This window comes from Pipistrellus hanaki (assembly GCF_964339955.1).
Source record: "Pipistrellus hanaki genome assembly, chromosome: 2".
Lineage (NCBI taxonomy): Eukaryota > Metazoa > Chordata > Mammalia > Chiroptera > Vespertilionidae > Pipistrellus > Pipistrellus hanaki.
Genome location: NC_140504.1, coordinates 156,800,439 through 156,827,308, shown reverse-complemented (window position 1 = coordinate 156,827,308; position 26,870 = coordinate 156,800,439). Strand labels below are relative to the sequence as shown.

The window sequence follows — 26,870 nt, the reverse complement described above, 5'->3', positions numbered from 1 at the left end:
AAAGAGAGATGCCTGAAAAACTTGGAAGAGCTTTACAAGGAGCCATGTTTACTATTTCCTCCTTGACATTCGTTAGAAGTCAAAGATTGATACAAAGAATGTTTCTTGTTACATGTCAAGACTATCATTCATTGTGGTGTTCAGTGTTCTTCACAATAAGTGCGTGTTGCTACTTAGAAAAAGAATGTTTCTCTCTCTTGCTAGATTTGTGAGTCCCTAACTCATTGAGTCCCTTCACTTGTTTTTTAGGCATTTGGTGCTTAATTTTGTGCTCATTTACTACCATTATCTTCAGATTTGTGAATTTATTTCCCTCTTCCCTGGGCTTGGACATTTTCTCTGTGTTTGAAGCTTTCTGTTAAATGGTTGTTACCACCTGAATGCCAAAATAGCATTTAGAACTCATTGAATTAGTTTTAACCTGCATTTGCCAGCATAGTTGTTAGCTATCGTCCGGCCACCCCCACCACTCAGCTCCACTCTTCCCGGCCCCCCTACTTAGTTGTCTCTATCGTTCCTCACCCACTACAGGGATTTTCTGCTCTTAGTTCCCAGTTTGCCTTTACTTCCTGGACTTTGGATCCTTGATTACCTGCAAATTTCACTGTTTGTTTCTGATTCCACATTAGCCTCCAGTTCTCTAACTCTGTCCCTTGTGAGTATTGTGCCACCTGATCTAGAGTTGAGGTAATGGCAGTAAACAAGAAGAATATGTGAATTAGGGAAGTTTTACATTTTGAAATAATCTAATAAGCTTACGGAAAAGTTCTTAAGTACAGCCATGCTCCACTTAACGATGAGGATCCATCCTGAGAAATGATTTGGTCATTGTGGAACGTCATGGAGTGCACTTTCACAAACCTGGATGGTATAGCCTACTGCTCCTCAGCTACAAACTTGTATAGTGTGTTCCTGTACCAAACAACACAAGATTACATTAAGCACAATAGAAAATGATACAATCAAGAGCATGATAAGCAAGATGTATGAGGCTCCTGCAGGTATAACATGGCATACTCTTTTACTGAAAACTTTCTTATAGGTAGAAAGAGTAGTCTCTAAAATAATGATTAAAAAAAAAGCATAGTGGGGCAATCTATATCCATATATATATAAAAGCATAAGCGACCATTACAACCAAACGACTGGAATGACCGCTCAACCAGTTGCTGTGATGTGCACTGACCACCAGGGGGCAGATGCTCAATGCAGGGCTGCCCCCTGGTGGTCATTGCGCTTCCATAGCCAACCTCCCACTGCCCCTCCCTCTGGCTGGCCCCTACCTTCAATCAGCCCCAATTGTGGGGGTGGCAGCTGCCAATGTCCCATGGCCCCTCCCCCTGGCAGGCCTAGATCCTGCAGCCCCTCCCCCTGATGAGGGGGTATCCAGCCAACTTCCTGCAGCTCCTCCCCCTTGCCAGGCAGCCCCCCCCCCCCCCCACATCCCCGATAGGCCCTGATCATTGGCCAGGCTGAGGGACCCTGTGCATGAATTCGTGCACTGGGCCTCTAGTAAATATATAAGCCAGTGACAGTCATTTATTATCATCAAGTACTAAATACTGTGCACAGTTATATGTGCAGCACTTTTATATGACTGGTGTTACAGTGTGTTTGTTTGCACCAACATCGCCACCAACACAGGAGTAATGAATAGCATTGTGATGTTAGGATAGGTACAGCATCATTAGGTGATAGGAATGTTCTAGCTCCATTATAATCTTACTAGAGGCCTGGTGCACAAAATTCATGCACAGATAGGGTCCCTAGGCCTGGCCGGCAATCAGGGCTAATAGGGGCCTTTCGGCCACTAGCTGGGGCCTTCCTTTGTTCCACGCTGTCCCCTGATGGTCAGTGCACATCATAGCGAGTTATAGAACTCCCGGTCGAACTCCCACGGGGATACTGCATATTAGCCTTTTATACATATACTAGAGGCCTGGTACATGAAAATTCATGCACTAGAAGCGGGGGTGGCCCTCAGCCCAGCCTCTCATAGTCTGGGAGCTCTCAGGGGTGGGAGGCGACCTGGTGATCAGGGAGGGCAATGCCCCCATCACACCTCTGCTGCTGCCACTGCTGGTAGCACAAGCCTCAGCTGGCCCTGGTTACCTGAGCCTCGGGCGGCCCTGGAAGGCTGGGTAGCCGACATCCAAGGCTTGCCTGCACCTTGGGTGTCAGCTGGGCAGCCACCATTCGAGGCTTGCCTGCGCCTCAGGCTGGCCCTGGCGGCTGTGGGGCTTGGGGACTTGGGACTCTGGAGGCAGGCTCTTGGAGTGGTCAGGCCCTAACTCTTCAGTGCGGCTATATTTGGAGATGGGGACTATATGCAAGTAATTAAATGAGGTTATAAGAGTGGAGCCCTGACCAGATAGAATTAGTCTCCTCACAAGAAAAGACACCAGAGAACTCGCTCTCTGCTGTGTGCCTGATCTTCCCCCTACTTCCACGTGCAAAAGCACTGAGCAAAGGCATAATCAGAAGGTGGCTGTCTACAAGCCAGGAAGAGAGACCTCACCAGAAACCAAATCAACTAGAACTGTGATCTTGGAATTCTAGCTTACAGTACTGAGAAAACAAGTTTGTGTTATTTAAGCCACCCAACCTATGGTATTTTGTTATGGCTGCTTGAGCTGACTAATATAGTGCCTGGTTTCTTTCAGAGGAAAACACTATTAAGAAGCCAGAATCTATATACTTATTGAGATGCCACTGCTTTCAGGTCCTCTTAGTAGACAGTACTAAAAAATACATGAATATATATACACATCTATCTATCTATCTATCTATCTAAATAATGAGTTCACATTGATATAGCAAGTTGTAGTCTAACACTGTAGAGTGCAATCTAGTTTTCTCTTTCCATATTTGTTACTCCTTTTTCTGACAGAGTGACCTGCATTTGTTATCCTTAGTATATCTACTTATTTGAAAACCCCTCTTTATGTTTTTTTTTAAAATATATTTTATTGATTTTTTTTTTTACAGAGAGGAAGGGATAGAGATAGAGAGCTAAAAATGTTGATGAGAGAGAAACATCGACCAGCTGCCTCTTGCACACCCCCTACCGGGGATGTTCCCAATGTACATGCCTGTGGCCGGAATCAAACCTGGGACCTTTCAGTCTGCAGACCGACACTCTACCACTGAGCCAAACCGGCTTCGGCTGAAAATACCTCTTTATGTAAGAAATCTCCCATCACCACTGCAGATGGCTGCCGCCTCCCTCCCCCATGCAGATGCCCACCTCATGCAGCAGAGGCTTCATCCTCTGAACTGAGCTGCTCCCCTGGCCAGAGGCCCTCACATCGCCTGCGCTCTGACACTCTGTGCTGGGTTTGTCTTCTGTGCGATGTCCCTTCACTTTGCTTGAATTCTGAAAGCTGACATATTAAGATATTTTGTGTAAAGGGAGTGTAAGCGCGCAGTAAATTATATCTATTAGTGAAAATTGTGGTGTGCAGAATTTTAAAAAGTGACCCCAAGATTTCCATGGGATTGTGAGTGTGACAGGGTCTCATATGTGTAATTTTTATGTTACACGGTAAAAAGAATTTTTTGCAGATATAATTAAGGTTACTAATCAGTTGACTTATAAAAGCTAGATTCTGCGGGTGGGCCCATTCTAATCTTACCAGCTATTTAAAAGCAGCGAGTTCTCTCAGGCTAACAGTAAAAGGAGAAACCAAATGGTTTGAATCGCCAGAAGGCTTTGGTGCACTGTTGCTGGGTTTGAAGATGAAGTGGGCTGCATACAGAGACTTTAGGGCAGTCTCTATGAGCTGAGAGAGTGGTCCCCAGCTGACAGGCGGCAAGAAACAGGGACTTCAGTCCCACAACCACAAGGAATTCTGCATAACCCCTTAATGAGAGGAAATGCAGGTTTCCTTCAAGCCTCTAGGAAAAGGGTGCATCACCTTGATTTTGGCTTTGAAGAGACCCTAAGAAGAGGACCCATTTGAGCCTGCCTGGACTTTTGACCTTCAGAGCTGAGTGATAATAAATAGGTGTTGTTTTAAGCACCCATTTAAGTTTAATTTGTGGTTATTTGTTGCACAGGAATAGAAAACTAATAACATAGTACAGCCAGGTGATATTCGAAGGGAAAAAGAAAACATTTTGTGCACTGGAGAAGATGAGATTGTGATTTACATATGGTTATTCTTTGGGAGGCACGATTATCTAAATGTATCTCCTGGAGATTAAAGTCTTCTTCTTTGGGACAACTGCAAACAAAAGGTGCTCAAGGAGAGCCTCTTGTTTCTAGGTATATAATATTAATTAATTTGAAAATATTTTCTTTTTAAAAAGTGAGCTATGCATTAGGTCAGGTTAAAGAAGTATATTTTCAGTTTTTTTCAGCACTTTAAACAAGAATCTCAAAAGAAATAACACTGCATTGGAGTTGAAAAAGGCACTCTGTGGAAACAAACATTCATGCATTTAACAAATATCGAAGGTCTGCTTTTCACTAGATATTGTGCTGGATATGAGAGACTTTTATGAACAAAGCACATGTGTGCTATTTGCTCTTGCAAAGCCTACAATCTAATGAAAATAGCAAATGCGTAAGCAATTAAAATACGGTTCATAGGTGCTATAAATATTGTGAGGGGGAGAGGGAAAACTGCTGTTGAAGCACAAGGGAAACATATCTAATCCGTATCTGAGAGATTCAGAAAGACTCCTTAGAGAAACTCTAAGCTGAGTCCCAGGGAGAGAAGGTAGCTAGCGGAAGGAGGGAAAGAGAGAAGTATGGACTGTTTGTGGCAGTGGTAACAAGACATACTGGATCCTAAAGAACGGAAAAAGCATGGCCCACACTCATTCATTGTGGTGGTGGCATAGAATCTGAGATAGAGAGTGATTTCATATGAGGCCGGCACAGGAGGCTGGACTAAATGATTATAAACTTAGAAACCATATTAGGCAGTTTGGATTTCATTTTAGGGGAAATGAGGATTCACTGAAATAGTTAAATAAGGGAATGATGCAAACAGATTTCTTTCTAGTTGTCAAAAATGACAATATGTTGCTTTTGTTTTTTATCTCCCAAACTTTTTTTTCTCTCTCTGATCCCCATTCTGAGGTCAGGAAGTCCGTGATGTAGTGAGCTTAAGGAATGTGATGGAAATGAATGTTTCATAGATTTTGTTTTTGTTGTGGTGACGCTTCCTTGTGTTTGCTCTAGAGTCTGTTGATTGGGCTTTGAATCCCAGAGCCATCACACACTGTGCAAGTCACATAACTTTTCTAGACCTCAGCGTCCTCATCTTTAAAATCTGGCTATTCAAGTTTTGCTTTAAAATTCAGCTCCTCCGGCTGTTAGGATTAAATGGGTTAATGTATATAAAGTGCCTGGGATAAAGTAAGCACTCAGTAAATTATTGTTATTATACTGCTAATAAAAGAGCGGAACGTTTATTATTTTTTTTTCGTCCAAGAATGTTCCCTTGCCAAAAAGTTGGTATTCAAATGAACTTTCCAGTAAAACAGCTGCACCTAAAGCTGTTAAAATTTAGCCAAGTTAAATCTGACGCTACATTTACTCAGCTAACATCATGAAAAGTATTATATGCTAGGCCCTTTGCTGGATCCCCCAAAAGTATTATCTGGTGTTGGAATTTCCAGATGCAGTTCCAAGCAAGCAATAGCGTGTACAGGTTTGGAGCCTTGGAGAGAAGTTGGAGGTGGAAATAAGAATTTGGAGATCACTGGACTGAAGGTGGGCCTGAAGTCGTCTCCATAGATGCAGAAAAGGTGTTTGATAAAATTTAACCCCTATTCATAATAAAAACGTACAGCACACAGGAATAGAACTTCCTCAAACTTAAGAGTATTTAGAAAAACCAAAAGGGGACATATTGTGGGTGCTAAAAAAATATTAACACATTTTCTCATTCTAGCTGGGCTAATAATCAAATTAACAGACAGATTAACAGGAGAAAATAAAATTTTTAATATACACTGAGTGGCCAGATTATTATGAACGCATAATAATCTGGCCACTCAGTGTATATTAGAGGCCCGGTGCATGAATTCGTGCATGGGTGGGGTCCAGCCAGGCTGGCCAGGGGGAGGGGACATGGGCAGTTGGCCAGCCTACCTGCTGGTGGAACTCCTGGTCGAGGGGACAATTTGCTTATTATCCTTTTATTACATAGGATATACACTGATTGGCCAGATTATTATGTGTTCAGAGATCATAATAATCTGGCCACTTAGTGTATGTGCAGGGGAATTCACATAGGTATGAAAATCCCAAGGACGGCGAGGCAAACATTGTACATCTAAGACAATTTTGGACAAAGGGGAAAGAAGGTGGGTATAGAGTCTTAGGTTTCAGAAGTGAGAGTTGGTGACTTCAGGTAGTTGAGGAAGAAAAGAACATGCCTGACAGAAAAATCCTTGCTGGAAGGCTCAGAAATAACGGGACACAGGGTATCTAGCTAACAGACCTGTTCCTGAAGCCCTCCTATTTACCATACTTAATTCAAATTAGGCTAAGACAACATACTAAATTATCCTTCCTGAAGCAGGTTTCTCAGTCTGAATCTCTTAGGCATAAGGGGAGAGGGAGCCCTAACCGGTTTGCCTCAGTGGATAGAGCGTCAGCCTGCAGACTGAAAGGTCCCAGGTTCAATTCTGGTCAAGGGCATGTACCTTGGTTTCGGGCACATCCCCAGTAGGGGGGATGCAGGAGGCAGCTGATCGATGTTTCTCTCTCATTGATGTTTCTAAGTATTCTTTTCCCTTCCTCTCTGTAAAAAAAATCAATAAAATATATATTTTTTAAAAGAAGGGGGGGTGGGAGTGAGAGGAAAATAAGTAAATGGTAGCTTAGCATAGAAAGATGGCTGCATCAGAGTTCTTCAGAGAAACAGCTTATCTGTAATATTTATATGCATTTGTATTACACACACACATATTGATTAATTGATTGACCAACTGACTGACTGTAAAGGCTTGCAAGTCCAAAATCTCTAAGGCATACCAGGAGGCTAGAAACTCGGGAAGGTCTTAGACAGGATTTCTTCCTTCCCAGGAAACCTCAGTTTTTGTTCTTAAGCAAATTAGGTGAGTACCATCCACATCATCTAAGGTCTTTACTTAGAGTAAACTGACTGTAGATATAAACTTTATCAAATGCCTTCACAGAAGAACTTAATTAGCATTGAATTAAATAAATGGACATGCCCTTCCTTATTAATCAAGGAAATGCAAACATTTTATATCCATGAAATTGACAAAATTGAAGTATCTGATAACATCAAGCATGGTGGGGATTGGATTAGTGAGATTCTACTGTTGATAGGAATGTAAACAGGTACAGCCATTTTAGCAACAAGTTGGCACTTCTGTAAAGATGATAATTTGTATGTGCACAGCCCCGGAATTTCATTCCTTCAGAAATTCTGTGCACCAGAAAATATGTATGTAAAATTTATAAGATTGTGACAGCAGTTTTTAAAAAGTATGTGAGTAGCCAAACAAAAATAATAACCTAGAAACAAATCAAATATTCATTGATAGAAAAATGGAAACATAAATCATACTATAGTTACAAAACGGAATAGCAAGCAGTAGTGAATAAATTAACTCTCATGTGTAATATGAGTGAATTTTCAAAACATAATCTTACCTAATAATAGACAAACATGTAAATTGGCCATACCTCCGCTGTGCCCACAGCCAATCAGAGTGAATATGCAAATTACCCAACAAAGTTGGTGGGTTCATTTGCATATGCAGACACAGAGCGGCCTGGAGGGGTGGGACACCTGCTGTGAGGGGGAGGGGGAATGGCAGAAGGAGCTACAGGAGCAGTGCTCTGGACAGAAGCAAGGACTTGCTGGCTTCCAAGGGCGGAGTGGGGGAGGAGGGAAGGGCCAGGGGAGTGGGGACTTGTTGGCTTCCAGGTGGCTGGGAGTGAAGCCAGGGGAAGGAAGGCCTATTCTTTCACGAATATCTTGCAACAGGCCTCCAGTATTGAGTATAAAAAGCAAGGCACAAAAGATTAAGACTAGCATAATACCATTTTTATAAAGCTGAGAAACAAGTAGAACACTATACTGTTTGGGGATACATAGCTACAGGAGGGACCCCATCCTTACCTGAGTGAAAGTGGCAGAACGGACTACAAAACAGTGTGGAAGTCGTCTGAACAGTGTTGCTAATGTTCTAATCGTTAAGTTTGGTGGTGAGTTCCAGGGTGTTTATTTCATTATTATGCCTTATAACTTAATATCTGTAACAGATCATCTTCTCATATTATGAAATCCCACAAAACTTGAAGCAAACCAACAAAGATTCTTGGTTTCTTTTTTTTTTTTTAATTCCATAAAAATGGAATTTAAGAGTAGAGCATTTTAATCTATGATACCCTTTCTTACAAAGAAAAAAATAATGCTTTCATGAAAGTAGTTCTGGGAAGGGCCCTAGAAGATACTGTGATTCAGGTTTAAAACTATGGCTGGTCTCATTCAGGAAGAAGTCCAGACCAACTGGAACATTAGTTGTTTAGCTTTTGGGAGTCATTGACTAACTGCTTTGAAAGCTATTGGTCCTCTGCCCAGGAGACTTTTCCTATGTGCAGAATTTCACATTTAATTCCAGGAATGATAGTGAATCTGGTCTGGAAATAGGTTACTCAAGCCATCAAATACTTTCAATTTTGGCGAGTTCACCTAACTATAAGATATTTGTAAGTGATATTGCTGGTCAGAGGGCAAAGCATTTTCATTACAGGTGCTGATTTGTTCCTTAAAATTTGCTTGCAAGTTAATAGAAATGTCATAAAGCTGGATTAGTAGAGGGAGATAATAATTTTAGTCCTTTTGGCTTTGTGTTGTGGAGCATGATAGAATTTTGGCAAATGGTTGTTAGGACTCTCTTTCAGGTTTTAAGTTTTTCTTTTGGCTACCTTTCTGGGGATCAAATTGAGGTGTGACCCACTTTTGCCTGGGTCAAAATAATCAGGGCACGGAGAAAAATAATCGTTTTAATTTTTTTGCAGGAAGCTTTGTAAGGTTTCCAAGTTGGCACAATCAACATCCCACATCTGAGTCATTTAAAAGCCATGAATTGAAACATAGGTATTTTAAAAATAAAATTTCTAAGTTGTGAAATGCGTCTTTAAATACTTGAGATCTCTCAGGTAAATCTGTCAGCTGAATTAGGAACACAGCGTGTCATTTGTTTACTGATACTTGATGATGTGAAGAGCCTATCATGTTTTCTTTATCTGGCATTTGACAGCTGTTAACTAGTGAAATGAGAGATTAGAGTCTGTGCAACTGAAAGCATACACTGGATCCCTTCAAACAAAACCATGTCACTGTCCCCATAAAATATTGAATTAGCCGATTGGCAAGATGTATATGTTGTGCTATTGAGTTATCTTTTCTTAGTGAAGAATATGTTATTTTAAAATTATAGTTTCTATTCACTACTAGAGGCCAGATGCATGAAAATTCATGCACTGGAGGGGGTGGGGGTGTCCCTCAGCCCAGCCTGCCCCCTCTCACAGTCCTGGAGCCCTCAGGGGTGGGAGGCGACCTGGCGATCAGGGGAAGGTGACGCCCCATCACATCTCTGCTGTTACCACTGCGGCAGCGCAAGCCTCAGCCGGCCCTGGTTACCTGAGCCTCAGGCTGGCCCTGGACAGCTGCGGGGCTGAGGGGCCTGAGGGACTCCAAAGGCAGGCACCTGGAACGGCCTTGATGCATGCCTGCCACCCTGGCGGAGCTGAGGGGACTGGGCGCTGCCATTTTGTGGCTGTGGGCGCTGCCATCTTTGAGGGCGGGGCAGTCAATTAACATATTCCCTCTTTATTGGCTATGGGTGCCGCCATCTTTGCGACAGCATGAGGGTCAATTAGCCTGTTCCCTCTTTATTAGATAGGATTGTTCTGTGTCAGTTTCAGATGTACAGCATAGTGGTTGGACAATCATGTACCGTATTTTTCGGACGATAAGACGCACCGGACCATAAGACGCACCAGTTTTTAGAGAAGGGAAATGAAGAAAAAAAGATTCTGAAACAAATAGTGTCCTAAAATATTTTATGTGCATTAAAACCCAACATCACAGTCATAAACACATGTAATCAACCCTGTAAAGTAAACAGCAGCATTTAGAACCATTTTAGAGCCAGGCAAGCACACAGAGACCACACAGAGCCGGGCAAGTAAAAAAACTTTTTTTTTTACAGTATATGTGTAGGCTATATTTGGACCATAAGACGCAGGGACTTCCCCCCCCCACACTTCTGGGGGGAAAAAAGTGCGTCTTATGGTCCGAAAAATACGGTACTTTACAGAGTGGTCCCCTGAAATTTCAAGAACCATCTGGCCCCATCCATATTATTATGATACTAGAGGCTGATGCATGAAATTTGTGCAAGAGTCGGCCTTCCTTCCCCCCCGTTGCCAGCACCGACTTCCCTCTGGCACCCGGGACCCAGGCTTCCCTCCAGCCACTGGCAGATGTGCTGCAATGAATATCCTGAGGCTATTTGTGGTCTTCTGTGGTTCCATATAAATTTTTAGATTATTTGTTCTAGTTCTGTGAAATAACACCATTGGTATTTTGCTAGGAATTGCATTGAATGTAAAGATTTGGCAAGTATGGACATTTTAACTATGTTATTATAATTCTTCCTGTATGTGAACATGGTATATGCTTTCATTTATTTGTATCCCTTTCAGTTTCCTTTTTTAGTATTTTATAGTTTTTCCAATACAGTGTTTTGTTTTGTTTTTTTTATCTCCTTGTTTAAATATATTCCAAGGTATTTTATTTTATTTTAATGCAATTGTAATTGAGATAATTGTTGTTGTTTTTTTGTTTCCTTTTTGAATAGTTCATTGTTAGTGTATAGAAATATAACTGCTTTCTTAATATTCATTTTGTGCCCTGCTAGATTACTGAATTCATTTATCAGATCCAGTAGTTTTTTGTTTTGTTTTTTAAATATATATATTTTATTGATTTTTTTTTTTTTAACAGAGAGGAAGGGAGAGGGGTAGAGAGTTAGAAAAGAAACATCGATGAGAGAGAAATATTGATTAGCTGCCTCCTGCACACCCCCTACTGGGAATGTGCCTGCAACCAAGGTACATGCCCTTGACCGGAATCTAACCTGGGACCTTTCAGTCTGCAGGCCGACGCTCTATCCACTGAGCCAAACTGGTTTCGGCAAATCCAGTAATTTTTTGTTGGAATCTTGCAAATATTGAAATATTGACAGTCCTCCTCCTCCTCCTCCTCCTCCTCCTCCTCCTCCTCCTCCTTCTCCTCCTTCTTCTTCTTCCCCTCCTTCCCTCCTCCTCCTCCTCCTCCCCCTCTTCCTCCTCTTCCTTCTCCTCCTCCTCCATTTCTTGTCTGATTGCTGTGGCGAGGATTTCCGGTACTATGTTGAATAAGAGTGGTAAAAGTGGATATCCCTGTATTGTTCCTGATCTTCGCAGAAATACTTTTATTTTCTGCCCATTCATTGATCTATGATGTTGGTTGTGGGTTTGACATATATCGCCTTTATTATGTTGAGGTATGTTCCTTTTAGTCCTACTTTGCTGAGAGTTTTTATCATAAAATGGTGCTGGATTTTGCCAAATGATTTTTTTCTGCATCTGTTGACATGATCATATTATTTTTATCTTTCATTTTGTTAATGTGGTATGTAATGTTAATTGATTTGGGGGTATTGTACCAACCTTGCATCCCAGGAATAGATCCCACTTGATTGTGGTGTATGAACTGTTTAATGTAATGTTGGACTCTGTTCACTCATGTTTTGTTGAGGATTTTTGCACCTATGGTCACCAGGGATACTGGGCTATAAATTTCTTTCTTCACCTGGTTTTATAATCAGGAAAATACTGAGAGAAACATCAATACATAAAATGAGCTTAGAAGTCTTCTATCCTCAAACTGTTTAGAATAGTTTGAGAAGGATTGGTGTTAATTCTTCTTTGAATGTTTGGTACAATTCACCCGTGAAACCATTCAGTACAGGATTTGAGTTTGCTGGGAGGTTATTTTATTTTATTTTATTTTATTACTACTTCAATTTCATTAGTTGTAATCCGTCTATTCAGATTTTCTGTTTCTTCTTGATTTGGTTTTGGCAGACATATGTTTCTGTGAATTTATCCATTTATTCCAGACTGTCCAATATTTTGGCACATAGTTGTTTGTAATATGTTTTTACAATCCTTTGTTTTTCTTTGGTGCCAGTTGTTACTTCTCCTCTTTCACTTCTGACTTTATTAATTGGGTCCTCTGTTTTTCTTGATGGGTCTGGTTAAAGGTTTGTCAGCCTTTTTTATCTTTTCAAAGAACCAGCTCTTGGTTTCATTGATCTTTTGTATTTTTTTAAGACTTCATTTTGTTTATTTCTGCTCTGATCATTATTATTTCCTTCCTTCCTTTTCTCTTTGTACTTTGCTTGTTGTTCTTTTTCAAGTTCCTTTAAGTGTAAAGTTAGGCTGTGTACTTGACATTTTTCTTGTTTCTTTCACTAGGCCTAGAATGCTGTGAATTTCCTTCCTTGTTTTCATACCCAGGGATCTGAAAGTTAGGTTTGCAGTCTACATTTATTTATTCTCCATGCGGGGATTACAAGTAACTACACGTTTATTACTTGTTAAAAATTTAGCATGTAGTATAGAAATCGAAATGTTTAGTCTTTTTTCTATAAGAGAGACAGGCACAAATAAAGTATGACCAATGTTAGTTTAGATTTGGGAGAGGTCATGTTCTGTGGAAAAGAATTGGGAAAAGGTGCTTGGAAGAACATTTGAGATGGGATTTCAAAGGATACATTGATTTCAGTAAAGGTTGAGATATTTAGTGCGATGTTTGCCCCATCTTAGGTCAAAGGTATCAGCGTAAACAGACATTCAGAGTAAGGACTGTGCCTGGTGTCCTCATGAGGCAGTGAACAGTCCTTTGAGTAGGAACATGGAAGTGGTGTGTGTGTCAGGGGGATATTGGGGTTATATTTGGAGAGGTAAATTGATGGTAAAGGCTGTGTTTGATGAGCCCTTTAATTTAAATAAGGAATAGAGATCCATGGAAGATGTTTTACATGGGAGAGGGTAGTGGTAATGGTGGTAGGCTAATCAGCTGGATTATCTACTAACTGCATTTGTGAATTAATTGAATTCATGTTTTGTCACTTTTAGGAAGTTCACGATTTATTACAAGACTATGAGTTAAAGTACTGTTATGTGGACAGAAATAAGCGAACAGGTAAGATTTCACTTCTAAGCATCTAATTTTGTTTTGATCATACTTAGAGTCCTTGTAAAATAAAAATGTGTAATGTCTTTTCATTCTTAAGTTAATCACTGAAATTCTTAAGCATTAAGTCATATAAATGTTACAATTAAAATACATTTTTCTAAAGATAATATTAGTATCCTAAATTTTAATCACATAAGTTAATATGGAGTTACTGGAACCTTATGACTTTTTATGATGACTGTTCTAATGTTATAGGTTTGTGTTTTTTTTTGTGTGTGTTTTTTAAATCAATCTTTATTGTTCATATTATTACAAAGGTTCCTCAATTCTTCCCCCCTCCACCAGGTTCCCACCCCACCCTCTGCCCTTTCCCCACCCCCCATTGTCCTCATCCATAGGTGCACAGTTTATGTTCAGTCTCTTCCCGCACCCACCACTCCCCTTTTCCCCGAGAATTGTCCTCCCCTTTCTCCATTAAAATTAAGGTGTTAGCTTTAAAACCTCTTTTTAGCAAGAGACCTTAAATTTTCAGAACTTTAAATTTTTCAGGTAGTAAATCAGTTACTTAGCATTTTCTCAAATCAATAATACCTCCACATGCCCAAGAATACACTTCACACAAAAGACACTTCCAGATAGATCAACCAACCTCATCCAGACCCCACACACGGCACTCACAGATCAACACCCCAGTGCTACAATAACTCAACACATTCAGATCTAAGCCTTCATCACTTGATTCAGCAGACCCTCAAGTTCCCCCAAAAGTTTCCAGCCATGTCTGAGAAGCAGCGCTGGGGCATGGGCAGGTGAGGAGCGAGCTGCTCCGGGCCTGGCCTCTGTTGCTCCGGGGCCTGGCCTCTGTTGCTCCAGTCTGCTCCACAACCAGCAGCTCCGGGTCTGGCCGCTGCTGCTTGGGGCCCGGCTGCTGCTCCGGGCATGGCTGCTCCCAATCCAGCTTCTCTGAGCCTGGCTTCTGTTGCTCTGGGCCCGGCTGTTCCAGGCCCAGCCGCTCCAGGCCTGGCCACTCCCGGCCTGGCTGCTCTGGGCCCGGCTGCTCTGGGCCTGGCCGCTCCCGGCCTGGCTGCTGCTGCTCCGGGCCTGGCTACTCTGGACCTGGCTGCTCCGGACCTGGCTGCTCTGGGCCCGGCTGCTCTGGGTCTGGCTGCTCCGGGCCTGGCCGCCCTGGGCTTGGCCGCCTCAGCCCCAGGCCTGGTTGCCACTGCCCCAGGCCTGGCTGCTCCAGGCCTGGCTGCTGCTGCTCCGCACCCAGCTGCCACTGCCCTGGGCCTGGCCACTCTGGGCCTAGCCACCGGCGCTCCAACAGTCTGTCTTTTTTTTTTTTTTTTTTAACGCATTTATGTTGCAATGTTGGCTGCTGAGTTGAGTTCTGTCTTATTCCTCGATTTTTCAAGATCTTCTTTGTATTCTTTCTTAAGTAATTTTACTGTCTTTTGCTATAACTTGATTTCTTCACATTGAAAACTTCTTCGGTTTCTTCCTCCTCGTTCTGGAAGCTCAGCAGGCTGGCCTGCAGCACCCCTTTGTTCTCCGCAGCTTCCTGCGCAGCTTCAGCCTGTTGCTGGGGTCAGCGCCGCCCAGGAAGCAGCTCCCGGCCTCGGCTCCATGGCCCGCGATCAGCGGTCGAGGGCCCAGCTGCACCTCCCCCCTGGGGGCCCTGTCGGCCGGCTCCTTGCCAGTGCCGGGCTTGCCAGTGCCCGGCTTGCCGGTGCCCGACGGCGGCTCCTGCTCCTCATCGCGTTCTTCCCAGTCTGGAGCTTTTGTCTCCTTCCTGCTAGGGCAGCCTAGCATCAGAGTCAACAGACCTTCCTCTACGCATAATGTGGAAGATTCCCGGGGCTCTGCCTTTCGCCGCTCCCCTGGGATTCTGCCTCACAGCCCAGGCTCCCTCTGTTTAAGCCTGGGTCCCCAGGGTCTGGCCTAGAACTGGGGTTCAGCGCTGTCGGGTCTGGGGTTCAGCCCAGTCCGGGGCTTTTATTTCCTTCCTGCTAGGGAACGCCAGCCAGGTACTCAGCCTCCCCCTCCTCTCCAGCTCTGTCTTCTCTGCGTGCGCGCGTAGCATGTCTTTGTACCTTAGGCTTTTACAGCTCCTCTGATTTTCCTTCTTGTTTTCTCTTTCCTTCTTGTAGAATTTTCAGTCAGTCGACTTCCTGTAGCTCTGGGCAATGTCCATTTTATATTTTAGTTGTATTTTATTGAAATTGTTGTGTGCGGCTGCGTTTAGGTGTTTACCTGTGCAGCCATCTTGGATCTTCCTCATGTTATAGGTTTTTTGTTTGTTTTAATATATTTTTATTGATTTCAGAGAGAAAGGGAGAGAGAGAGAGAAACATCAATGATGAGTGAGAGTCATTGATCAGCTATCTCCTGCATGCTCCTACTGGGGATCAAGCCTGCAATCCAGGCATGTGCCCTTGACTGGACTCAAACCTGGGACCCTAAAGTCTGCAGGCTGATGCTCTATCCATTGAGCAAAACCAGCTAGGGCTTATGTTATAGGTTTTAATGTTATAATGAATTTTCCTTATAGGCTTTGTATTCTTTAGTTTTAATAATTTATTAAACTGGACTTGTTGAATAAACTGTATGATTTGACCTTAGCTGGGCAAATTGGGAAATTTGCTTAACTTTTCTAGGTATTAGTTTTATATCTGTAATATTAAAAGACTGTACTAGATTAGTCCCATTATATGATATGTAAATGTCTAAAACATCTCTTTTTTTAGTTGATGAACAGTAAAGGAAATTATGGAGGATGACATAACCACTGTGTACACATCCATTCCCATATTAGCAAATGTCTATAAAAATATTTTTAAATGTTAAAAATTTTTGTCATATATATATCACCATTGATCATATATACACACACACACATATATATATGTATGTATTAGAACGGTAATGTAGATCTATTGAGTAAAAATCTCTGGTAGTACGGTCAGAATTCTGTGTTTTTTCCCCTGACTTTAAAAATTTGAAAATAGGGCCGAAACCGGTTTGGCTCAATGGATAGAACGTCGGTTTGGGGACTGAGAGGTCCCGGGTTCGATTCCGGTCAAGGGCATGTACCTTGGTTGCGGGCATATCCCCAGTAGGGGGTGTGCAAGAGGCAGCTGATCGATGACTCTCTCTCATCGATGTTTCTAGCTCTCTATTTCTCTCCCTTCCTCTCTGTACAAAATCAATAAAAATATATTTAAAGAAAAAAAAATTGAAAATAGGAATATTATAGGTAAAAATGAAATCCAGTGTCTCCTTTTCTCTGATTCCATTCTTTCCCTCCCTACTTCCCTGGGGGAGAAGCATTTATGAATTTGGTACATACTTTCTACACCTGGCTGTCATATTGTGGCAGTCATGAGAGCTGTTCACAGATCCTTACTCTTTTTCTTCTGGGCATGAGGTGAGATAGTTCTCTGTCTCAAGTGGACATGTGATTTGCTTCTTGGTGAATGAATGTGTATGGAAATGAACATATCCCTTCTGGGTGAAGGTTTTAGAGCCAGCCTGTGGTTCACTGCTCGCCCTCTCCCTGTAAGAGGCTGAGGAAGATTGCAGCACTTCTTCCAGCTCAGCTCCCAGGGTAACAGTGAGGAGCAAACCCTCCTTCCTTCCAGGGTGGGATACGCAACAGCAACAACAACAAAATCCCTTTCACTTTGTTAAGCCATTGAGATTGTGGAGCTATTTGTTACCATAATACCGCAACTAATGCCTGTAATTTTATAATATGTATAATTAATAGTGCTGTTCTTGGTGTTTTTAAAAACTTCACATAAATGGTTTTATATATGTTTCATTTATTTACTTGCTTTTTAAAAATACAAAAAACAAAAACTCAACCTTGGTTTCGGATCTTTCTATGTTGATACTTATAGTTCTAGTTCATTCATTTAAACTGCTATATATTGCCGAGACCAGTTTGGCTCAATGGATAGAGCATCGGCTTGGGGACTGAAGGGTCCTGGGTTCGATTCTGGTCAAGGGCATGTACCTTGGTTGCGGGCATATCCCCAGTGGGGGGATGTGCAAGAGGCAGCTGATCGATGACTCTCTCTCATCGATGTTTCTAACTCTCTGTCCCTCTCCCTTCCTCTCTGTACAAAATCAATAAAATATATTTTTTTAAAAAATAAATAAATAAACTACTATATATTATTCTGTCTTGTGAATTTATCACCATTGATCAATCTATTCATTACTGGTAGGCATTTAGAAGCTTTAACTTTCCAGTATTTCGAATAATGCTGCAATGAAAATCCTTATTTTTGTCTTCTAATATACATTGCAACTATTTCTCCACAAGTAAATTTCTGGGCCATATGTTATGTACAATTCCATTGTTACTAAGTATTGACAAAGAGATTAGTGGTAACAGTCTTCACAGCTCACACAGGGCCAGGAATACTGCTATTCCCATCCTCATAATTCAAGGTGCATCAGGAGGAATATTCAGAAGGGTCCTGTCTCAAGAGTCAAGAAAATCAACTCTAATCTTACCTAATAAAATTTAAAAGTGAGATCTGAAAAGATCAAACTATTTCCTAGTAACTCAGTCACCCCTAGAACAAAACTTAAGAATATTTATAGAAAGGCAAAAACATCCAGCACCCAACTAAGTAACCTTTATAGTGTCTGGCATGAAATAAAAAGTTACCAAACATAGCAAATGAGCAGGAAAATACAACCCAGAATAAGGACAAAAATCAATCAAAATGATAGAATTTAAACAAAAGAATTAATGAAAATGGAAAACAGTTTTTATAACAATGTTCTACCTGTACAAGAAATTATAGTAAAGATTGAATATATTTAGTGGAGATATGGAAAACACTGAAAAATACCAAGTCAGATTCCTAGAGATGAAAACTACAATGTTGGAGTTAAAATATACACACACACACACACACACACACACACACACAGTAGGTGGGATTAACAGCAGAAAAGATGTTGCAGAAGAAAAGATTACTGAATCTGAATTCATAGAGATAAGAACTCTCTAAATGAAAAAGAGAGCCAGAAGAAGGCTATAAAACATGAACCAAGTACCAGCGAGCTATTGAACAACTTCAAAAATCCTTAATAGTAGAGTGATTGAAGTCTCTGAAAGGGGATTTTTGTAGGAGGGTGCATCATATTTTTTAACTTGAGTTACTGGTTATGATATTAGTTTAATGGGGGTGTCAGCATTAAAAAATACAATGAAATAGAAAATGTTTGAGTGCTTTGCATATGATCATAGTATTACCTCCTGATACTTTTGTTTTAGAAATATATATGTATGTGTTTACTGAGTCACAAGCATAAAATGTATTTCTTACTGTTAGTCATAGTCACAAAAGTTTGAAAACACAAGCTTAGAAAACTCATTTATTTTATCTTCCAGCATTTGTTACCTTATTGAATGGGGAACAAGCCCAGAATGCAATTCGGATGTTTCATCAATATTCTTTTCGAGGAAAAGACCTGATAGTCCAGCTCCAGCCAACAGATGCTTTGCTGTGTATCACCAACTTGCCCACTTCTTTTACATTAGAAGAGTTTGAAGAACTTGTTCGTGCGTATGGAAACATTGAGAGGTGTTTTCTGGTCTACAGTGAAGTCACTGGCCATTCCAAGGGCTATGGATTCGTGGAATACATGAAAAAGGACTTTGCTGCAAAGGCTAGATTGGAGCTATTGGGCAAACAGTTGGGGGCATCAGCTCTCTTTGCACAATGGATGGATGTTAATCTATTGGCTGCAGAGCTCATTCATTCTAAGTGCCTTTGTATAGATAAACTCCCTCCTGACTACAGAGATTCCGAGGAGCTGTTGCAATTTTTCTCCGGTACCCATAAACCTGTGTTTTGCCAGGTATGTAGTCTTAAGATGACATTAGAAATGTTTTTAAGTATCTGTTTTGTATCCACTCTGCATGCACTCACAAATTTATTATACCTATGTGAATATCACAATGGATAATCTAATTCTACTTTAGTCTATAATGAAGATTTTAATGTCATGGTAAATCTTAAATCAATTCCTTTGGTTGATGGGCAAACTATACTGTTATATAGCTAAGTATGTATTAGCAAATCCATCACTTACTCACCTCATGTCATCTGTTCATTACACCATTCATCCATTGATTCATTCCTCCATCCAAATGTTATTTATCACCTTCTCTATGCCAGACACTATATTGCAAAATGTCAGAAATATAGATAATAGAAAGATATGCTTTCAATATCTCACAATTTTGTAGAAGAAACTGACAAGTTATCTAATCATTGTAAATCTTGTATGAAAAGGGATATAATGGAAGCTAGAAAAGTATAATGAGGTTTAAAGAGAACATATAATTTTGTCTTAATGGGGTCATTGTAAGTGAGCCATTTAGAAAAGATCCTGAAAACTGACAACTACTGGTAAAATTTTCAAGCTCCTTATCATAATAAAATTAAATATGTTAGACTAAATAGAAAAAAATGTATGCTATATATAACTTCTTTCCTCACACATGTAAGATAGCAGCTGATGAACTTTTCCCTTCTTTTCTTATCCTCCCCTTTTTCTTTAGTCATGTATTTGTTGAGTCTCTATAATTGCAGTAGGAAGTTTAAAGTCTGTTATTGTATAATCATATATATGCATAAAGGCTTCCTATCTAAAAAAGAGGGAATATGCTAATTGCCGCCACACCCTCACAAGATGGCAGTGCCTGCAGCCAATAGAGGGAATATGCTAATTGACTTCCATGCTCTCACAAAATGGTGGCGCCCATAGCCACAAGATGACAGTGTCCAGTCCCCTCAGCCCCACTGGGGGACAGCAGACGCCATGTGCCTCATCCAGCCAGAGTCCCCCAGTCCCCTCACCCTGCCTCATCCAGCCTCAGTTCCCCAGTCTCCTCAGTCCTGCCTCATCCAGCCTCAGTTCCCCAGTCCCCTCAGTCCTGCCTCATCTAGCCTAAGTACCTTAGTCCCCTCAGCCCCACCTTATCCAGCTGGAGTTTCCCAGACCCCACAGCCCTTCAGGGGAAGGCAGTTGGGGGCGATCGGGCTGGTAGGGGAGGGCAGTTGGGGATGATCATGCCAGCAGGGGAGCAGTTAGACATCAATCAGGCCAGCAGGGGAAAGGTTAGAGGGCTATCAGGCAGGCAGGTGAGTGGTTAGGAGCCTGCAGTCCCAGATTGTGAGAGGGATGTCTGAGTGCAATCCCAGATTGGAGAAGGTGCAGGCTGGGCTGAGGGACACCCCGCTTCTGTACACGAATTTTGTGTACCGGGCCTCTAGTATATACATAATGCATATGTGTGTGTGTGTGTGTGTGTGTGTGTGTGTGTGTGTATACACACAAATATATGATTCATACTACCATCCTAGTTAAATTTCTAATCCCCCAATCCCAATATAATAAATAGCAAAGAAAGCACCCCAAGAGCTTTATAAAATTCTGTGACAAAATTTTAATTAAATCTCTGACCAGTTATGAAAAGTTGTCTTATGGATTTACTAATCTTGATACTAAGAATTGTATAGTAATATCCTGTGGCCATACATAATTCTTTGTAGCTTAAGTTGAGGCCTTTTCTACAAATGAGGGGGAAAAGCCATTTATCACAAAATGCATTTGAGTTACAAATTCCAAAGTCAGAGTGACCTGAGAGGTTATCTGGTCTAGCTTGCCATCTTGTAGAAAAACATTTGTTATAATATTTGTGCATGACCACTTAGCTTCTGTTAAAATGTTTCAAGGTAATGAAAAATTAACTAGATCAGAAGTCAGACCATTTGTACATTTGAATGGCTCTCATATTCTCCTCTAAAATTACCTGTGCCGTGGACTTGGGTGATTTTTGTCTTTGGAAAGATTTAAAATGGTATAATTTGTGTAGGCATGACGGTTATCATAATAAACCAGGAATAGTCCAAAATGTTTTTAAAGTTTTCAAGAGATTAATAAAAACAACTTTATGATGCTTTTATCAGTGGATCTGTTCAATTCAAGCTCCTTTAGTGGTAGGTTGACACGGATTATATTGAAGACACAGTCTCTTACCTTGTAATCAAAAGAAAACAAAGAGACTAATGGCTTTCACAGATCTGATTTTGAGATCTGGTTTGGATTGTAAGAGGAAAGGGGTTGTAGGAGAAATGTTTGGAAGAGGTAGAGTTTTTTTCCCTTCCTCCCACGAGACTAGGAAACATTTTTACAGAGAAGAAAACATAAGTGGACAATTTTAAAAGGAAGGAAGAGCCCTGGCCAGTATTGCTTGCTCAGTTGTTAGTGTTGGCCTGAGCACCGGTGGGTAGTGGATTTGATTTCCAGTCAGGGGCACATACCTGGGTTGTAGCAATGATCCTGGCCCTGGTCTTGGTATGTTCAGGAGGCAACCAAACACTGTATCTCTCTCACATTGATGGTTCTCTCTCTCTCCCCTTCTCTCTTCCTCCCTTCTTCCCTCCATTCCTCCCTCCTCTCTCTGTCTCTTTCTTTCTCTCCTCCCTTTCTGCCCCACCTCCCATCTCCCTTCTACTCTCTAAAAATCAATGGGGAAAAAATTAAAAAGGGAGAATATGAAGGAAAAATAAAAAAATTTGTGTACTATGCAAGAAAGTAGAAGTTAAGCTTCAAAAATAAGAGAAAAGAAACTAAAAATTATTTAATTGCGATATGAACTTATGAGGTGCCAAATCCACATAAAAGTGTGGTTCACGTGTCTTCTCAAAGACACACCCAGCGGAATTAAAGCTCATTGATTACTTTCTCTTGTGAATGTGAAGATAATTCAGAAAATTTAAAACTTATAAACTTTTTAGTGTTGTATTTTGCTCTTTTTTAAAAAAATATATTTTATTGATTTTTCACAGAGAGGAAGAGAGAGGGATAGAGAGTTAGAAACATTGATGAGAGAGAATCATCGATCAGCTGCCTCTTGCACACCCCCTACAGGGGATGTGCCCGCAACCAAGGTACATGCCCTTGCCCGGAATCGAACCCGGGACCTTTCAGTCCGCAAGCCGACGCTCTATCCACTGAGCCAAACCGGTCCCGGCTGTATTTTGCTCTTATTTTTGCTCTTTGTACCAGTCTTTACAGATCCAGGACTTTAGTATCTTCCTTTACACTCTTACAGGTGGGTGACTGGAAACAAATTAAGTTCTGCATTTTAGGAGTCTTAGTTAGGGCCCACTCAGAAGTAAAGATTATATGTTGCATATGTTACTTTTAATAAATCTGGGGCATAGTTTTTGCAAATAAGATTTGTTTTGGTATACTTGACCAAATTTCTGGGATTTGACTAAAATATTGATATAAAAGTTGAATGTGGTTCCTCCTACTTTTCTTCTCTTGGTGGTACAAACTTTATTTTACATAGCTATGTAGTTCAGTAATTGTTTTAGTATGTTTCATTATTTATGTATTTGGTGAATTTATTTAAAGGAGGTTTATATTATTGTGTCCTCATGTTTTCTTATAAGTTATCAGTTGTATACATTTCTTAATATATAGGGAATATTATCATTTGGACTTTGACTTGTAAAATAAATTAGAAATTGAAAGAATTCAAAAGAAATGACAGAATCTTGTTTATTATCCTATCTTCCAGAAGTATTGCATCTAATCAACTAGTAATTTTTTTTAATTATTATTATTTTATTTTTTTGCAAGAACACATTTTCTCACCAGTATCATGCTCTGGTACATTTGTTCTTGAATTTGAAAGTTATATCCTGTAAAGAACGATTTCTAACTAACTGATAGAATTCCCTTCTAATAAAATGTGTTGCGTCAGCTTGCACAGGATGAAGGTAATTACGTGGGCGGCTTTGCAGTGGTGGAATATAACACTGCGGAGCAGGCCGAGGAGGTTCAGCAAGCCGCCGACGGCATGACCATCAAGGGGAGCAAAGTGCAAGTTTCCTTCTGTGCCCCCGGAGCCCCGGGGCGGAGTACGCTGGCCGCCTTGATAGCAGCCCAGCGCGTGGTAAGTTTGTCGTTCTTTATTAAACACAATAACAATTCCAACATTTTTAAAATCTATCCAAACTACCACTGATTTGACCTTTATTATCTTTCTACTATATAAAGATATTCCTTTTTAAAAAGTGGTGAATGGAATCTGTGTAATCAAGCCAAGCGTCATTACAAAAGAAGAAGTTGTTTTGTCAAGTGTACTCATCTTAGGACTTTTTTTAAGGCATATAATTCATTCAGCAAATATTTGAGTTCCTGTTCTGCTCCAAATTTTCAGTATAACGTGCCTCTTCCCCCCCTCCCCCCCCCCAAAGTGTTCATAAGTATCCAGAGTACAAAGAGTAGAAGATGTGTGCTTCCGGTGTGCTCACACAGCACATTGTAGCTACCTCTATTGTAACTGTCTCCTTATATATACATAGATAGTTGTTGATTTTTCTTCCTCCTTATTTTGTCAGTCATTGTTCCATACATTTGTTTTTTTGTTTTGTTTTGTTTTCATGGACCTGGTTTTTGTATGCAGGATTGAAATTAACATGTTAAACACCAAGCCTGTTTTGTCTTCCTTTCCATTTCAGTCACCGGTGACTGACATGGTGCTTAACTTGTTAATGATGATATTGCACACCATACCTTAATTTCCATCCATTTTGCAATATCGCCTTGTGTTTATTGCTTCTCAGTTTTCATTTTCAGAGAATAAAACTTTTGAAAATTTGTGTGGCTGTGAATATTCTTATTTTTTCACATATTTAAGAAAGAAATAACTCAGCTGGATATAAAAATATAGATTTAAATTTCTTTTCCTAAAGCATTTTGAAAATATTAATTTATTGCCTTCTTGAATCCAGGGCTATTGCTTTGAGAGAGAAGATACTAATCTACTTCTTGTTTCTTGGAAAAATGTCTTTCTTACAGAAAGCTTTTAGCATTTTTTTTTTTTTTTTGGACTTTAATGTTTTTAAGTTTTACATAAAAAAGCGTGACTAGATGTGTTTTCTTCTTATATATCATACTAGAGGCTCAGTGCATGAAATCCGTGCACTGATAGGGTCCCTAGTGGCTGCCAGCTGCCGGCTGGGCCTCTCTCCCTTACCCTGGCTGGCCCTGCCCCCTGGCTGAACTCCTGGACAAACTCCTTGTCGAGGGGACAATTTGCATACTGCACGTTTATTATATAGGATTTGGAACACTATGTGTACCTCCTTTCATCTGTGATCTTTAATTTTTTTTAATAATGGGAAATTTTCAGCCGTTACATTTTCAAAGATTTCCTTCTTTGTTGTCTCCTTCAGAGATTTGTTTTATGTAGGTGGGCACTTCCAGCCTCTTCATTGACTTGTGTTTTTTGCTTTTGTTTTGTTTCCATTTTCCATTCCCATGGTTTGTCTTACTTGTTTGCATTTTTTCCCCTTTTTTATTCTTTGCTGATGTCTTTGGAAACATTCTTTGAACTGATCTTTCAGGTCACTGTTTTGTTTTATAGTCACATGCATTCTATTTAACCTGATTACCTATCTATTACAGCACAGGACAGAGGTTAAGGATAATGCTTTATGAGTTTCTTTGTTATCCTCATCTATATAATAGGGTTTGTAATGCCAACCCTGTAGAATTGTTTTGCAAGATTAAGTGATATAATCCATGTAAAATACTAGAATAATGACACGTATATAGTAAGCGAGGGCTGCCTTTTTTTTTTTTTTTTTACAGTCATGTTTTCATACCCAGTATTTCTTATTGGTTATTCTTTGTAACTACTTGTCCCTGCTTCATGTTGCCAATTAAAATCTGTTATGCTTTTAAGTGTTTGAAGAGGGATTCCAGCTGTCAGTGTCATTTTCTATTTTCTGATGGTTAACAATTTTCCTTTTGTAACAAAATACCAATAAAGATATCAGGCTGGCTTTTAAAACCAAGAACAATTTCATGTTATTAGGAAGCCACCCAATTACATATATGTAAGGCCATCCCATCTTTTTTTCTCTTATTAGAGGATTAAATAAGGAAATCAAGACCTTTATTATAAGAAATGTTGTTATGTAAAGCAACCCACATTATTACACTTTTGATCAACATTATAGTGAAGCTCTTCTCTGGTATCAAAACATCCATATTTTGTCAACAAGTTATCTTCCTGTTATAAATTCAGATCTCAAAATAAATAAATAAATAAATAAATAAATAAATAAATAAATAAATTCAGATCTCCTTGGCATCCTTCTACTTGTAAAGAGATTTATCTTACTAAATGGTTGGTCTTCTTAAAGCTAATTTGTATTTAACTAAGACATTCCGTGAGGATGTTAGTATGAGCTGTGTAGTAGAGTGTAATATAATCACGAACTGTGGTTGAATGTATACAACAAATGTATAATACAAAGCAAATTGTGCTTATCACAAAATAAATCTTATCAGATGAATGAGAATTTCTGGAAGAAGGCCTTTAAACTGTCACCTTTTTTACTTATCCTTGTTCTGATGTTTCCTATTTCTGTATTCATTGAAGATGCACAGTAATCAGAAGGGCTTACTCCCAGAGCCAAATCCTGTACAGATTATGAAGAGTTTAAACAATCCTGCCATGTTACAGGTTCTTCTCCAACCCCAGCTCTGCGGGCGAGCTGTTAAACCAGGTAAGCACCTTGTGCTGATTAAAGCTAGAATGAGCCGAAACCGGTTTGGCTCAATGGATAGAGCGTCGGCTTGGGGACTGAAGGGTCCCGGGTTCGATTCCGGTCAAGGGCATGTACCTTGGTTGTGAGCATATCCCCAGTAGGAGGTGTGTAAGAGGCAGCTGATCGATGACTCTCTCTCATCAATGTTTCTAACTCTCTATCTCTCTCTCTTCCTCTCTGTAAAAAATCAATAAAATATATATTAAAAAAAAAAAAAAGCTAGAATGATGGCACGAAGTTAATTGTGCTGTTTTACATGGAAAAATACATTTAAATTACTCCAGAAATAATTAATTTTCTAGGACTTTTCAATGAATTTTAATTAATGATCTGAGGTGATAATATATGTTGGCTCTTTTTGGTGGATACAGTCTGCTTATGCGTTCCTAATTTCTTTTAACCATTAACAAATGTTAAAGATTAAATCTTCAGTTTAGCTCCCAGTTGACATGAATTTATAGACCGGATATTAATATACTACATTGTTATCAACTATATCAATAAAGGATATGATATTCTTCTTTGTAATATTTCTAGCAGAATTACTTTATTGAGAAGTATTAAAGGTCTGTTTCTTCTTTGTGCTTTGTTTTTGTGAAACTGTTTCATTTTGAGAAAATGACAAAAAACATTATTTTCTAAGCAATATGGAAATCTTAAATCATTATCATACACACGGAATATCTACTAGTACTTATTTAGTATTCTTTCTCTGATAAGAGTTTGCTTACCTTCTGAAATGAACAACTACATACACAAATGTGTATTTGAGCAGTTTGAGGGAGTAAATTCCTTTATTCAACGCTAATTTTTAGAGTAAAATATTTAGAGTAAATATGTTTATTCAATTTTAACCCTTCACTGGTCTTACACCAACTAGTGGACTGCAATTCATTTCTAGCACTGACTACCCAGAGTTCACCTAAACCCTGTAAGTTAAGGGCTTTATCCC

General features: G+C 40.1%; 1 protein-coding gene across 4 annotated transcripts in view; it reads left to right on the top strand.

Annotated features, from left to right (window-relative positions):
• The window catches only part of RAVER2 (ribonucleoprotein, PTB binding 2), an 81,107-nt gene that overhangs the window by 10,273 nt on the left and 43,964 nt on the right, over window positions 1-26,870 (top strand). For all 4 annotated transcript variants that reach the window (XM_084871384.1, XM_084871382.1, XM_084871383.1 and 1 more), the window contains exons 2-5: window positions 13,190-13,256; window positions 18,664-19,133; window positions 23,059-23,250; window positions 25,750-25,876. In XM_084871384.1, the coding sequence (XP_084727510.1) occupies window positions 13,190-13,256; window positions 18,664-19,133; window positions 23,059-23,250; window positions 25,750-25,876 (856 nt within the window). The remainder of the gene's footprint in view (window positions 1-13,189; window positions 13,257-18,663; window positions 19,134-23,058; window positions 23,251-25,749; window positions 25,877-26,870) is intronic.